This window comes from Cebus imitator, unplaced genomic scaffold (assembly GCF_001604975.1).
Source record: "Cebus imitator isolate Cc_AM_T3 unplaced genomic scaffold, Cebus_imitator-1.0 Scaffold126, whole genome shotgun sequence".
NCBI classification, from domain to species: Eukaryota; Metazoa; Chordata; class Mammalia; order Primates; family Cebidae; genus Cebus; species Cebus imitator.
In genome coordinates, this window is record NW_016107441.1 from 708574 (window position 1) to 723666 (window position 15093).

Consider the following 15093-nt stretch of genomic DNA (forward strand, 5'->3'; position numbering starts at 1 on the left):
TATTTTTAGTAGAGACAGGGTTTCACCATATTGGCTAGGCTGGTCTCAAACTCCTGACCTTGTGATCCGCCCACCTTGGCCTCCCAAAGTGCTGGGATTACAAGCAAGAGCCACCCCACCCGGCCAATTTTTTGTATTTTTAGTAGAGATGGGGTTTTGCCATGTTGACCAGTCTGGTCTCGAACTCCTGGCCTCAGGGGATCCCCACATCTCAGCCTCCCAAAGTGCTGGGATTACAAGTGTGAGCCACCATACCTGCCCTACATGTATGACTTTTATGATTAAAAGAAATAATGGACACAACAATAATCATCAATGTCTGCTAAAACCACAAGTTGAAGAGCTGATGGGAAGTTTATAGGATGCACTGGTCTTATAACACCTGAATCCATCTCTCCATCCTGATTACACACAGAAAGACAAGCAGGTGTTATGTGCTGCCTGATATTATATAAGAGGATTTCACAGCACCATCTATGAAAGATTGTCAGCAAAAAACCAAAGCTTGTTCTGATGAAGCATAAACTTAACCACCATTTTACAGGAACTTCAGGGGACTGAGAAGCACATTGCACCATGGGATGCACTCAGTAAATCTAGAATTACAGAAGATCCTCCTACACAAAAGACCCAACTTCCTCAATAGATAATTTGCAAGGAGAAAAACAAAACAGGGCAGGAGTAGGATTGCTACAGACTAAAAGACATAAGAAACATCAACCCAATGCAATGGATGGACTTTGTTTGCGTCCTGATTTGAACAAACCAAGGGCCTAAAAAAAGAATAAATAAATAAATAACAATAGAGGAAATTTGAACACTGGATATTTTATGATATTAAGAAATCTGTATTAACTTTTAGGTGTCATGATGGATAGGTTTTTTTTTTTTTTAATCTTATCTCTTAGAAGAAATATAATAATACAAAAATTATTCAGGGGGTGGTGGCCACATCTGTAGTCCCAGCTACTCAGGAGGCTGAGGCAGGAGAATTGCTTGAACCTAGGAGGTAGAGGTTGCAATGAGCTGAGATTGTGCAACTACACTCCAGCCTAAGCAACAGAGCAAGACTCTGTTTAAGAAGAGGAAGAAGAAGAAGAAGGAGGAGGAGGAGGAGGAAAAGAAATACAAGAATAAAATAAAATGATGCTGATATTTGTTTCAGAATAACCTTGTGGGTGGAGGAGGGTGAAGGCAGGCAGTGGGAGATGCAACAAAACTGGCTATGAGTTGGTAATTCTTTTTTTTTTTAATTAACAAAAAAATATGGGATGCTTCACAAATTTACATGTCATCCTTATGCAGGGGCCATGCTAATCTTCTCTGTATCGTTCCAATTTTAGTATATGTGCTGCCGAAGCGAGCACGAGTTTGTAATTCTTGAAGCTGGGAGATGAGTGTATGGGTTTCATGATATTATTCACTTTACTTTCAGATATTTTTGGAAACTTCCATAATAAAAAGTTTAAATAAAATCCAACTAGTTAATTACAACAAAAAGAGGTGCAGTCTTAGCAGGAAGATGGGTTGGAGCCCCACTCTCAGTTCCTCCCTTTTCCCTGAGGTACCTTCACAGAACCTTAGGTCTCTGTAGAACAGTTTGAAATCACTGATCTAGACCACGGATAGACAATTTTCTTCTGAAAAGGGCAAGATAGTCTAGGCTATGTGGGCCATATGGTCTTCATTGCACTATCCAACTCAGCTGTTACGGTGTTAAAGCAGCCATAGATAATACATAAATGAATATGACTGTGTTTCAATAAAACTTTATTTGCAAAAACAGATGGTGGCTAGATTTGGCCTGCAGGCTATTGTGTGCCAATCCTTGCTCTAGATTGACCCCTTCCTTTTATTTGTTTTATTATTATTATTATTATTATTATTATCGAGACAGGGTCTCACTCTGTCGCCCAGGCTGGAGTGCAGTGGTGTGATCACAGCTTTCTGCAACCTCAATCTCCTGGATTCAAGCAATCCTCTCACCTCAGCCTCCTGAGTAGCTAGGACTACAGGCAGGTGCTACCACCTGGCTAATTTAAAAAATTTTCTGTAGAGTTGGGGGGGTCTCACTATGTTGCCCAAGCTGGTCTTGAACTCCTGGCCTCAAGCAATCCTTCTGTATTGGCCTCCCAAAGTGCTGGGATTATAGGCATCAGCCATCATGTTCAGCCTAACCCCTTCCTTTTAAAGTTGTGGAGAATGAGACCCAGAGGGTTAAAATGGCTCAAGATCACACAGACACAGACACACACACACACACACACACACACACACACACACACACAAACACACACACCCCAGGACCTTGCAAGAACAACTGCTGCAGATCCCAAGACTTGACTTTAGGACTGCATATCTTTGGTGTTATGGGCAAATGAAAGCAAGCATGTGGTAGGTGGGTGGAAAAAATCAGGGAAGCACAAGCTTATGTATCAGTTAGTGTCAGGTTCAGCTGTATGTATATACCAGTAGGCTGAAAATAACAGTAGCTGTTGCAAAAATGAGGGTTATTTCACATAGAAACAAAGTCTGGAAATAGACAGTTTAAGGCTCATGTATAGAATTTATCATCTTCTGGCTGAGCGCCATGGTGCATGCCTGTAGTCTCAGCTACTTTGAAGGCTGAGGCAGGAGGATCACTTGAGCCCAGAAGTTTGAGGCTGCAGTGAGCTATGCCCTCATCACTGCACTTTGGCCTGGGCAACAGAGTGAGACTCTCATCTCTAAAAAATAATAGATTAATAATAATAATAATCTTTGGAGACCTAGGTACTATCCTTAGCCCATGGCTTCAAGGGCTAAGGAAGGTGACAACATGGCCCGATAATGACTACTGGTCCCACCATTACATCCTTCTTTCAGGCAGAAGGAAGAATATAGAAGGCTGAGGGGTTCCTAATGGCATCAGCTCATTTTAAGAAGTCTTTCTGGAATGTTTTTGTATCTCATTAGCCAGAACTTAGTTATATGTCACACTTAGGGGTAAAGGAACCTGGGGAATGTTGTCTTTATTTTAGGTTGCAATGTGCCCAGCCATAAATTGGGTTCTATTACCAAGGAAAAGATGATGAAAGACTTTTGGATAGACAATTAGCAGTCTCTGCCACAAGTTATTTGAATAACTGTGAGTTGGTCCTTTTCACCTGAAAAACTCCAGGCCTGGAGTGTTTAATGACTATGACAAAGCAGCATGAATTAATGGAAAGAGCACACCAAGCTGCTCCCACTTCCCTATATGAACTCAGATAAGTCTTGCTCTGTTGCCTAGAGTGGAATGCAGTTTGTCCTGTAATATCATAGTAAATTGGGTATTTGCATAATAACAACAAAAAATGAGGCAGTAGGACTTTTTATTTCAAAAGGACTGTCCAGTTCTAAAACTCCTGAATTCCCAAAGCCCCTGACATCTCTGAGGCAGAGGCAGAGGCTTGAGGTGGCAGTAGGAGGGTTTCTCAGCTCTCAGGGTAATGGGTGGTGCAGTGAATTTGAGCTTTTAGTGACTCTGGGCTGTGCTTCTAGCCTTAACCTTCCACCTCCAGCCCTCCTTGCCATCTCAATGGCTTTAGTGGCTTCTCTAACTACTAAGAACACAGGGAGAAGCACAGCTTCTGTTTTGGTTAAAAAAAAAAAAAAAAAGTCACATACCCACAAACCAGTGCTTCCATGAGGGTTGTTACCAAATTGGACTCTGGAAGGGGCAGTAACAGAGGAAAGTGCAGGGGCCAGGCTTGATGTTGGGAGTAGCCTGATCCAGCAGGCTCAGTCCTTTTACAAAGTTGTAGGATCCAGGGACACGTTCTCAAAGGTGTAAATGAGAGAAGCCAGGCCAGGTGCAGTAGCTGATGCCTGTAATCCCAGCACTTTGGGAGGCTGAAGTGGGAGGATTGCTTGAGCCCAGGAGTTTGAGACAAACCTGCATAACATAAGTAAGACCCCATCTCTATTAAAAAAAATTTTTTTAATTAGCCGGATGTGATGGCAGGCACCTATGGTCCTAGCTATTTGAGAAGTTGAGGTAGGAAGATCACTTGAGCCCAGGTGGTCGACGATGTAATAAGTGAGCTGTGATCACCACTGCACTCCAGCCTGGGTGGCAGAGTGGGATCCTGTCTCAAAACAAAAAACACAACAGAGGAGCCAGGCTTTGTTGAGCACCTACCACTCTGGGTACTTTATGCGCATTACCTCCAATGTAGGTACCACCCAGAGCCACAACTCCCAGATAAGAACAGAGTTTGAAGCCCGCCTGGGTTCCCATTGTATGATTCCAGGCTGTGCCTCCAGCCTTAACCTTTCACCTCCAGCCCTCCTTCAGTAGCTTCCCTCAGTAAGCTCTCTCCTTACCAAGTCAGGAACCCTGTAGCTAGCATAAGATCAGAGGAGGCCCAGAACGGTATGGCTTTTCCATGTTTTCTCAGCTTCCATTCTCAAAAAGTAATCAACAAAGGGCCTAGTGACCGGTCATCATCATTCAAAACTCTGTTTCCAAGGAATGACTGAGGGAGGGAATTTGGGATCTGCCTTGGGAGGTAGAGCAGAAAGGGAGTAGCAGGGAGGAGAAACGGAAAGACTTCTGCCTCTGAGGAACCAACACAGGGAAGGGCTAGGCTGATGCCACACGTATCAGGACAAACCCAGCCCAAGTCCAGAGAACTGACAGGGATGTAAAGTTTCAACATCAGAACTTACCCTGGCAGAGCCATTCAGAGCAGAGCTCACAGTGCTCCCTTTCAGGGGCAGGGCTGGCGTGCAGGTGAAGGAAGGCTCATGGACCACCCATCAGAAGGAGGGCATGTGGACATCAAGCTGCGTGGCTAACTAGATCGTCTCTGTTCCCAAGATCATATAATGATAATAACAATAGCGAAACTGAGCTCCTTCTATGTGCACATGTCATCTCACTTCACTCTAAGAAGGTATTACAGGTCCTGGACAGTTCTATTTATTTATTTTTCAGAGATGGCGTCTTGCTCTGTCACACAGGCTGCAGTGCAGTCTATGTGATCATAGCAGTGGCGTGATCATAGCTCACTGCAGCCGTGACCTCCTGGGCTCAAGTGACCCTCCTGCCTCAGCCTCCCAAGCAACTGAGACTACAGGCACCAACCACCTTGCCCAGCTAATTTGTCCTGGACAGTTAAGCTACTTGCTCAAGTTCACACATCTGGTAAACTGTCTGTTTATCCGCAGAGCCAGTGTTCTTATCCAACATACAGCCTACTTCTAGGCATCCAGGGATCTGTGATTCTAAAAGGATTAAGATCCTTGGAACCCATGATAAATAGAACAATGGGAGGTGACATCCTTATTTTTAAAAGCTTTGATTTTATTGCAAGGCCCTAGTCAGTAGTCATGGGATTTGCTGAGGGACATGAAGACTTTCCTTCTCCGAAGAAGCAGATTAGAAAACTTGTCCTCTTAAACTAAGTGGTCACAGCCCTTAAAGACATGGAAATCTAAAAGAAGCTCTGATGGGCACTCCCAAGAAATTACAGACTTGAGCTTTTTAAGACACTGGCACTAATTAAAGGAGAATGTCACAGAGAGGGCGGTGACCTGAACAACCATTCACCTCCCACACAGCACAATCTGGAGGTTCCATTTTGCTTTTCATAATATGCCAGGGGTAGAAAGAATCTAGATCTGAAAATTTTCAGACTTCAGTTTTCAAACTTCTAGTCATATAATTGTGAAACTTTTTGGTCAAACAAAAAGTTTTATTTGTGGAAAACCATTATCAAGAATTAGGCACATGAAGATTTTTAATTCTCACAATAGTCTCAGTACTGTTATGACCCCCATTTTCCAGATAAGGAAATTGAGTTGCACAAAAGAATCAGTACCTTTCCCAAGGTCACAGTTTTGTTTTGTTTTTTAAGACAGCTCTGCTGCCAGACTGGAATGCAGTGGCACAATCTCAGCTCACTACAACCTCTGCCTCCTGGGTTCAAATGATTCTTCTGCCTCAGACTCCTGAGTAGCTGGGACTACAGGGGAGCACCACCACACTCGGTTAATTTTTTGTATTTTAGTAGAGACAGAGTTTCACCATGTTGACCAGGATGGCCTCAATCTCCTGACCTTGTGATCTGCCCTCCTTGGCCTCCCACAGTGCTGGGATTACATGCATGAGCCACCATGCCTGGCCCAGGTCACACAATTTTTAAGTGGTGAAGGAATTTAAATCTGGATCTGATGAAGTCCAGAACAGGGCTTTGTATCACTGAGCTGTAGGAGGAAGCCCATTAGATAAAACTGTAAGTTGGGCCAGGCACAGTGGCTTATGTCTGTAATTCCAGCACTTTGGGAGATCAAGGCAGGATGATCACTTGAACCCAGGAATTCGAGGGTGCAGTGACCCGCAATTGCACCACTGCATTCCAGCCTGGGCCACAGAGCAAAGCCCCATCTCTAAAAAATAAAAATAAATCAAAAGATAAAAAGTAAAATTATGAGTTGAGCTGGCTTGGCTTGGGTTTGGGTGTGTTGGGCTGGAAGAGTCCAGCTCACTGAGACTTTCCTTTGTGCCATGTATGGCCCTTGGAAACCTTAATAGCGCCAAAGCAGTTTTAAAAAGCTGGAAACAAATGTCCTTCGATAGAGGAATTTATCACACCTTCTGGTATATTCATTCAATGGAATACTTAATACTCAGTGATAAAAAGATAAAATTTCAAAATATGCTGAATGAAAAAGACAAAAATGAGAGCATACTGTGTAACTGCTTTTATATAAGACTCTAGAAAATGCAAACTAATCAATAGTGACAGCATGCAGATGGCTGGTTACTTGGGGGTAAGGAGAGGGTGGGAGGGATTACCAAGAAGTGCCAGGAAACTTTTTAGGTGATTAATATGGTCACTATCTTGATTGTGGTGATGGTTTCATAAGTCTCTCCCTCTCTTTGTGTGTGTGATATATGTATCTTCATTATACACTTTATCCTTTCAGTAGGAGATAGCAAAAAAAAAAAAAAGTATACACTTTAAATATGTGCAGTTTATTGAATGAAATTATACCTCAAAATAGCAGTTAAAAAAAACTTCAGCTGGGTGCAGTGGCTCATGCCTATAATCCTAATACTTTGGGAGGCTGAGGCAGGCAGACAGATCACTTGAGCCCAGGAGTTCGGGACCAGCCTGGGAACTTAGTGAAACCTTGTCTCTACAAAAAAAATACAAAAATTAGTCGGGCATGGTGGTGTGTGCCTGTGGTCCCAGCTATTTGGGAGGCTAAGGTGGGAGGATTGCTTGAGCCTGGGAGGCAGAACTTGCAGTGAGCCAAGATTGTGCCACTGAACTCCAGCCTGAGTGACAGAGAACCTGTCTCAGAAAAACAACAACAACACATACACACACACACACACCACTTCAAAATTCAAAAGACTTGCTCAAGCTCACTCAGCACGCTGATGGGGAGTCAGGCCAGACCAGAGCCCCCCTGTGGCTCACACCACTGTGAGGAAGGACACTTCCCCCAGATATAGCCCCCAGGTTTCACCCTGTACTCAGGGCCAGGGTAGTTTCTCTCCAGTCATGGTAATGTGGGTACTGGACAAGCCAAGGCTCTGGCCACCAGGCGAATGGGTAGGTCAACAAGGCAAAGTTGGTGGGAGCTTCACCCCATCAGGCACAGAAACAGGGCTGGTTACTGGGAACACCCTAGGGGAGGCTGTACTCACAACTAGGGATCTTTGACCTGCTAGAAGAATTAGAAGAGACAATCTGGAAAATTATCTGGGCCCACATCTACCATGTGTGAGGGTCTGTCCTAGTCCACTATATTATGGAGACTAGGTAAGGACGGAATGAGATAAATGCAAGGGCATGACACTCTAAACAGGCATCCCCCAAATGGTAGCCATTACTCATCTATCAATTATTCCCTAAGTGCTTGCTCTGAGAGCAGAGGGAACAGATGCTTGGGCTGATCCTCGAGGCCAGGAAAGATACGTGGACAGAAAGCTTTGCCACAGCACTGAAGTTTGCGAGATAAATGCTTTGAGGGCCAAGAGGAGAAATAAATTACTTCCAGCTGTGGAGAGGTTTCATGGAGGCTGTGGTATGTCAGGGAGGGAAAGGAATTTGGACATGGAGACAAGGGAGGCTGGTGGAGATCATTCTACTTACGGGGGCAGCATGAACAAAAGCAAGACACCTGAGGCTGGCTGGCTGCAGTGAGGAGGGGGAAAGCCTGGAAGTGTAGGCTGGGGCCAAGTGCACGGGGAAGCCCCAGAGAAAAATGTGGACACATCTGCTCCCCACCCTGAGCTCCGCTCTGTGATCTCATTCATTCTGTGGACAGCCAACTGGGCTGCTGGAAGGCGGGGGAGCTTCTCCAATGCTCTGTGGCCTTGGAAGAACAGAGCCAAGTGCCTCAGCTGGAAACTCGGATTTCTGCTGGGGGTGGTGATGCAGAGAGGACTCAAAGGAAATGAACCCCTCTAAGAAGCACTCGCCCTAACAGGCACCAGTGTCTCAACTCTTGGGCGTTCCCAATGGGCCAGCCAGTCTGCACCAGGCCTCCCAGGGAAGTTGAAAGTGGAAAAAATCCTCAAGTTTGTTCTCTTAGAGCCCACAGAAACTTTTTTGAAAGAAATGGTCTTAAACTTCTCTGTGGATGGACAAGTCCACAAGACATTGCCATCTGGTGGCCAATAAATGCATTTAGTTTGTAGGCTGGGAAGGAGTCCCTGTACCCCTGAGGGACCACAAAGTCAGAAACGGCCCCAAGATTTGTTTAGTACTTTCATAATGGGACAAAAATTATGCTAGCAACCAGTTTAGTGTTAAAAAAGTGTTATTTCTGGCGACCAAGTTCCCTGAGGTGCAGGCATTATACATTGTGCAGATGAGGAAACTGCCAGTGAGACAGATGCAGTGGCTGGGTCCATGTCCGGGCTAGTCAAGTGCAGAGCCAGGTCTTATCCCAGTCTTCAGCAGCCCTGGGTCCCCAGTAAGCGCCCAATAAATGGTTAAAGTGGCGATTCTCAACATGTGATCCCCAAGAGCCTTTCAGAAGCCACATGAGGTTGAAAATGTCTGTAAGATGCCTTTTCCTCCTTAACAATTATATGGTGACATTTTCCAGAGTCTAAATGAATGCGGTGACTTCATCTAGTCCCCATGGCGAATGGGATGTGTGCTTGGGTATTTTTCTTTTCTAATGTAGTATAACCCACACAACCAAAACTGTTTGAGATCCTCAATAATTTTTTAATTTTTAAAAAATCTTTTCTTTTTTTTGTGTGATGGAGTTTTGCTCTGTTGACCAGGTTGGTGTGAAGTGGTGTGATCTCAGCTTACTGCAACCTCCACTCCCACCCCCGACCCCTGCCTCATTTAAGTGATTCTCCTGCCTTCTCCTCCCTCAGCTGGGATTACAGGCACATGCCACCAGGCCCAGCTAATTTTTGTATTTTTAGTGGAGATGGGGTTTCATCATGTTGGCCAGGCTGGTCCCGAACTCTTGACCTTAGGTGATCCACTGCCGTGGCCTCCCAAAGTGCTAGGATTACAGGCGTGAGCCACCACGTCCAGATGAGATCCTCAATAATTTTTTTTTTGAGACAGAGTCTTACACTGTTGCCCAGGCTGAAGTGCAGTGGCACAATCTTGGCTCACTGCAACCTCTGCCTCTCGGGTTCAAGTGATTCTCCTGCCTCAGCCTCCCGAGTATCTGGGATTACAGGCGCCCGCCACCACGTCCAGCTAATTTTTTGTATTTTTAGTTGAGACAGGGTTTCACTATGTTGGCCAGGCTGGTCTCAAACTCTTGACCTCATGATCCGCCCACCTTGGCCTCCCAAAGTGCTGGGATTATAGGTGTGAGCCACCACACCTGGCCTGATCCTCAATAACTTTTAAGAGTATATGAGATCTACTTGGCTGGTCGCAGTCACTCACGCTTACGCTTATGATCCCACCTTGGCCTCCCAAAGTGCTGGGATTATAAGCCTGGCCAACATAGTGAAACCTTATCTCTTTCTTACTGCTAGATTAGTGTTCCCTTTAAATCCGAGTGATTTTTAATTAGCAATCACTGCTCTAATTTACATGTATCACCTCATTTAATCCCCACAACACCATTTGCAGTAGATGCGATCATCACATTTTATGTCTGTGAACACTGAGAGGGTAAGTGGCCCAGCTGGGAGGTACCAGAGCTTCAACTCTATCCCAGGAAGTTTGTCTCCACAGCCTCTTCCCACTATTCCACTGCCTTAACATTTGATAACCTTTTGTGCAATTCACTTGATACACAAAAATTTTTCAAAATATAGAGTCTGTGAAACTGGTGAAAAGAAAGGGAATCACTGATCCGGGTCAATGCCTCCACTTTACAGGTGAGGAAGAAATGAGGCCCAGAGGGGGTAAGTGATTTGCTAAAGATCACACAGCAAAGAATCAGAGTCTACAGGTTGTCTGACTCCCAGGTGGGAACTTTCAAAACTCAAACCGAAGTAAACATAACCAACTACATGTGAGCATGTGAGCAAGCAACACCAAAACCAGGCAAGACAACATCTCCAACAAAAGCAGCTCGATTTTATTTCGAGGAAGCTAGAAAGGAACAGAACTGAGGGTCTCTGCAGGAAAACCATTGTTCAGCAAGACTGCCAAGTCCCAGGTCTGTCTGGAAGCCAGGGGAGGATCGGGAGCCTAGGAAAGATGGAAAGTTAGCTGGAACAAAGGCGCCATCTGCTGTGCACATAGCAATATTGCAAAGGCAATAAACGCACTAAGATAATGTAATTCCTTTTATATGACATGTCCAGGGTAGGCAAGTCCAGAGTAGCAGAAAGCAAATTAGTGGCTGCCGGGGGATGGAGAGATGGGGAGTGGGGAGTGACTGCGCAATGGATAGAGGGTGTGTTTCTGAGATGGTGAAAAAGTTTTGAAACTAGAGAGAGATGGTGGTCGTACAACATTGTGAATGTACCAAATGCCACTAAATGACAGACTTTAACCCATTTATGCCTAGGAACGCTAAACTTGTGGGAGTTAACTTATATCCTACTGCTCAAGATCATCACCAAGGTTTGATTTTTCATACACAAAAAAGTGCAACATCCAGCATAAATGGGTTAAAATAGTTAATTATAATATCTTGTGAATTTCATCTCAATAACATGAGAAAACATGTTTCCTATGAGAAAAACACATTAAGCTACATGTGGTTTACATCCAACAGATAATACTTTTTTAGTTAAAAAAAATTCATATGCCCAGGCCTGGAGTTTCTAATCCAAGATGTGTGTATTAGGACTCCCCCATGTATATAGCCAGCTCAGGAAGAGGTTTTTTCCTTCTCTCCCTCCATTCCTCCTTGTTAGAGAGCACTTTCATCAAATACAATCTTACAGAAAAGCCCGATATGACATAGGGCTGTTTGGGAGCTCTGGAGGGTCCAGAGCCCCATCCACGCACCCTCCCTACAAAACCCTAGGGGTGGAGGCATGATATAAGAAACAGTGTTCTGTAAGATGCTGGAAGCTGCTGATGTTTTACTTCCCTAGAGGATAAGCCTTCATATGTGGAGAGATTGCACAGCAACCTCCAAAAGGCAGGAAAGCAGGTTGGAGGTTTTAGCCCCATTTTACAGATGGGAAGACCAAATCCCTGTAAGATAAAAAGTGTCCAAGATCAGTGTGAAATGAGGACAGAGTTAGAATCCTAGATTCCAGGCCGGGCACAGTGACTCATGCCCATAATCCCACTTTGAGGGACTGAGGGGGGTGGATCACAAGGTCAGTTCAAGATCAGCCTGGCCAAGATGGTGAAACTCCATCTCTACTAAAAATACAAAAATTAGCCTGGCACAGTGGCAGGTGCCTGTAATCCCAGCTACTCCTGAGGCTGAGGCGGGAGAATCGCTTGAACCCGGGAGGCAGAGGTTGCAGTGAGCCAAGATCGTACCACCGCACTCTAGCCTGGGTAAAGAGCAAGACTATGTCTCAAAAAAAAAAAAAAAAAAGAATCCTGGATCCCTCATTATTCATCCTGGGCTCATTCCTGCACATGGGTTCTATCTATGGATGAAAAGTGCATGACAAAAACAGATGCCTGTGACATCTTGTGACTTGCATGTGATGTCACCACATACACAGAACACTGCTGTGGCTCAGGTTCCAAATGTATACCTTTGGGAAGGAACTATCAGTCAGCTGTGGCTGCCTCCTATCTGGAGGGTCTCTGGGACCCATTCACAGGGACAATGCCACCAGTTACAGTTACAGAACTCCAATTCAGGATATCTGACTGTCCTCCTGCCTTTGCCACTCACCTGGGTGGGGCTTTGGTTGAATCACTTCCCCTCTCTTGGCCTCATTTTTCTCAATCACAGTCAGGGCACTAAATCACATCAGGGATGTGGCGATCATTGTAGTTCACAAGTCAAAGACACTACAGGGGCAGTGGCAGCCAGGAGGGCCCTGCTGAGACTGTGGCTGGATCAATGAATAAGGTCTGCCTGGTTCCAGAGTGAAGAGTGCTGACACAGTGCCCGTTACTGCCTCACTGGATTACATAAAAGTGAACGGAACATCTAGCTCAGCCATGCTATTGTTTTTGTACCAGGCTGGACAGAGGGCATGCTCATGAAGCTGACAACAGTTTCAAGTAGAGAGAGTGGCACAGTCTGAATTAACTCACTTGGTCAAGGCACAAGAGAACAAGGCCCAAGGCAAAAGTGTCAACTCTGATGAGACAGTCAGTTTATCAAAGCCAGAGCCATGCGTGGTGATATGTGCCTACAGTTCCATCTACTTAGAAAGCTGAGGCAGGAGGATGACTTGAGCCTAGGAGTTAAAGGCTACAGTGCACTATGATCACACCTATGAAGAGCTACTGCCCTCCAGCCTGGGCCACATAGTGAAACACTGTCTTAAAGAAACAAACAAATCAAGAAGCCAAAGGTGCATTGCTTAGGGTCATGTGCTATCAACTTAAACCCTGCTAACCATGAAATGCAACCCCCACATCCTAAAGAGGACTCTGGGAGACATTACAGAGTGCTCTGTCCAATCACGGGGGCTATAAGGATTCCCTGAACTTGTGATTTGCATTAGACATATATTTGTAACCACTCCAAAGAAAGTGGACAGTGGATTGAAAAGAACCCGGGGGCTCTCCTGCTCCACTCAAGCTCTCAAAGGCCAAGGTGTTAGCTCTGATGAGATGTGTGAGCAGCAGGTTTGTTCAGCAATTGCTGGAGTCTTACCCACCTGCCCTCTTTGGTCCATCCTGCGGGCTGTGGGGACCAGGTCCCTGCTACTCGAGGCCAAGGTAGGAAACAGTCTTTCCTGTTTTCTTCAGAGTTGCAAGCAGAGTGTCCATGCTGTGCTCAGATTCAATGCAGACCTTCTTGTTGGGCAGGTCAATGTCATACTTAACTCCTGCAGGAAGAGGAAATGCGGTGTGGGGAAAGGAAGCAGAGACCCTCCCAGTTACAGCAAGAAAGAGTTCAGGCTCTAAATTACTACTCACAGCTACCCCTTCCCTTTCCTCTAGAGCAGGGATTGGCAAACTTCTTCTGTAACGAACCAGAAAGTAAATGTTTTGGGCATTATGGGCCACAGATGCACTCTGTTGTATATTCTGTGTTATTTATTTTATTTTATTTTATTTTATATTTGAGACAGAGTCTCGCTCTGTCGCCCAGGCTGCAGTGCAATGGCGTGAACTCAGCTCAATGAAATCTCCGCCTCCCAGGTTCAAGAGATTCTCCTGCCTCAGCCTTCCAAATAGCAGGGATTATAGCCACCCACCACTGCAACAGGCTAATTTTTGTATTTTTAGTTGAGACGAGGTTTCACCATGTTGGCCAGGCTGCTCTAACGCCTCAGCCTCACAAAGTGCTGGGATTATAGACATGAGCCACCACGCCCAGCCATTCTGTCTGTTTTTATAATTCCATTCTTGAATGTACAAAAATAAGCTATGAGCAGGATTTGGCCCATGGGCTGTAGTGTGGGGAACGCTCCTGTGTGAAGCCCCCCCAGTGTTGGGCCTCACTGTTCGTGAGCTTGATCCCGGACACAGTTTCCTGCTGGAGGCAGTCGAGCTATGGGGAAGTAGGAATGGAGAGAATAAGAATCATGTCAGCCTCTATTTCTGACTACGGTGACCCTGGGTAATGGATGTGTGTGCTCTTTCGGTTCCTGCTGAGGAGTGGGTTTTATGACTCTGTTTACCAAGTTAAGTATAGCCTTTTGAGGACCAGATGATATTCCTATACTCAGATAAAGATTTATGGCTTAGCCTGTGACATTTCTAGATTGTTATCCTTGTGACCACATGTTCTGTTAACAATGATAAAGTACATCACCTGCTTACCTTTTATGACCCGTGATTCTGTACCCCCTCTGCTGACATTTGCTTTTTGCAACTTTCTGTGCTTTTTGCAACTTTCTGTTCCCCTTATTGTATAGCTTACATAATGTGCACTGACATCAATCCTTATAATCTAAAGGTATATATTGGAACCCTGGACACAAATAAACTTGCTGCATAGGCATTGCCTATTCAGTCCTCCAGACCCCAGCTTTCTGTCTCTCTTTATTTCTGTGCACCCCCTTTTCCAGGCTGGGACCCTCTCGCTGGCCGAGACTCCCCATCGCCCACACTGTAGTGTGTTCATACCTGCTCTATACTATGGCTTTCTGAGACACAGACACACTCTGTTGCCCAAGCTGGAGTGCAGTGGCATGATCTCAGCTCACTGCAACCTCCACCTCCTGGGTTTAAGTGATTTTTGTGCCTCAGCCTCTGGAGTAGCTAGAATTACAGGTGTATGCTACCACACCTGGCTAATTTTTCTATTTTTAGTAGAGTCAAGGTTTAGTCATGTTGGCCAGGCTGGTCTTGAACTCCTGACCTCAAGTGATCTGCTCGCCTTGGCCTCCCAAAGTGCTGAGCCACTGTGCCCAGCCAATTTTTTTTTAATTGCAAATGTAATATAGACACATTTTTTTTTTTTTTTTCCAAAAAAGCAAACATTTCTAAACATAAGTAGAAGCAGTAAGGTCCCCTACTGATCCTACCCCTAGAGATCACTGTGAAAAGTATGGCTTCTATCCAGACTGTCTCA

The 15093-nt window shown here is 45.1% G+C and overlaps 1 protein-coding gene and 1 non-coding gene across 2 annotated transcripts in view; both read right to left on the reverse strand.

The window, feature by feature from the left end:
- Positions 1–1260: 1260 nt before the first annotated feature.
- LOC119473003 lies at positions 1261–1367 on the reverse strand. The gene has a single exon (XR_005202167.1). It is a non-coding gene; the product is annotated as a U6 spliceosomal RNA (small nuclear RNA).
- A 9163-nt stretch (positions 1368–10530) lies between these two features.
- Positions 10531–15093, reverse strand: part of ATOX1 (antioxidant 1 copper chaperone) — a 16870-nt gene continuing 12307 nt past the window's right edge. Inside the window, exons 3-4 of the mRNA XM_017540519.2 lie at positions 13229–13399; positions 10531–10664 (exon numbers count right to left, since the gene is read on the reverse strand). Of these exons, the coding sequence (XP_017396008.1) occupies positions 13275–13399 (125 nt within the window). The 3' untranslated portion in view covers positions 10531–10664; positions 13229–13274. The remainder of the gene's footprint in view (positions 10665–13228; positions 13400–15093) is intronic.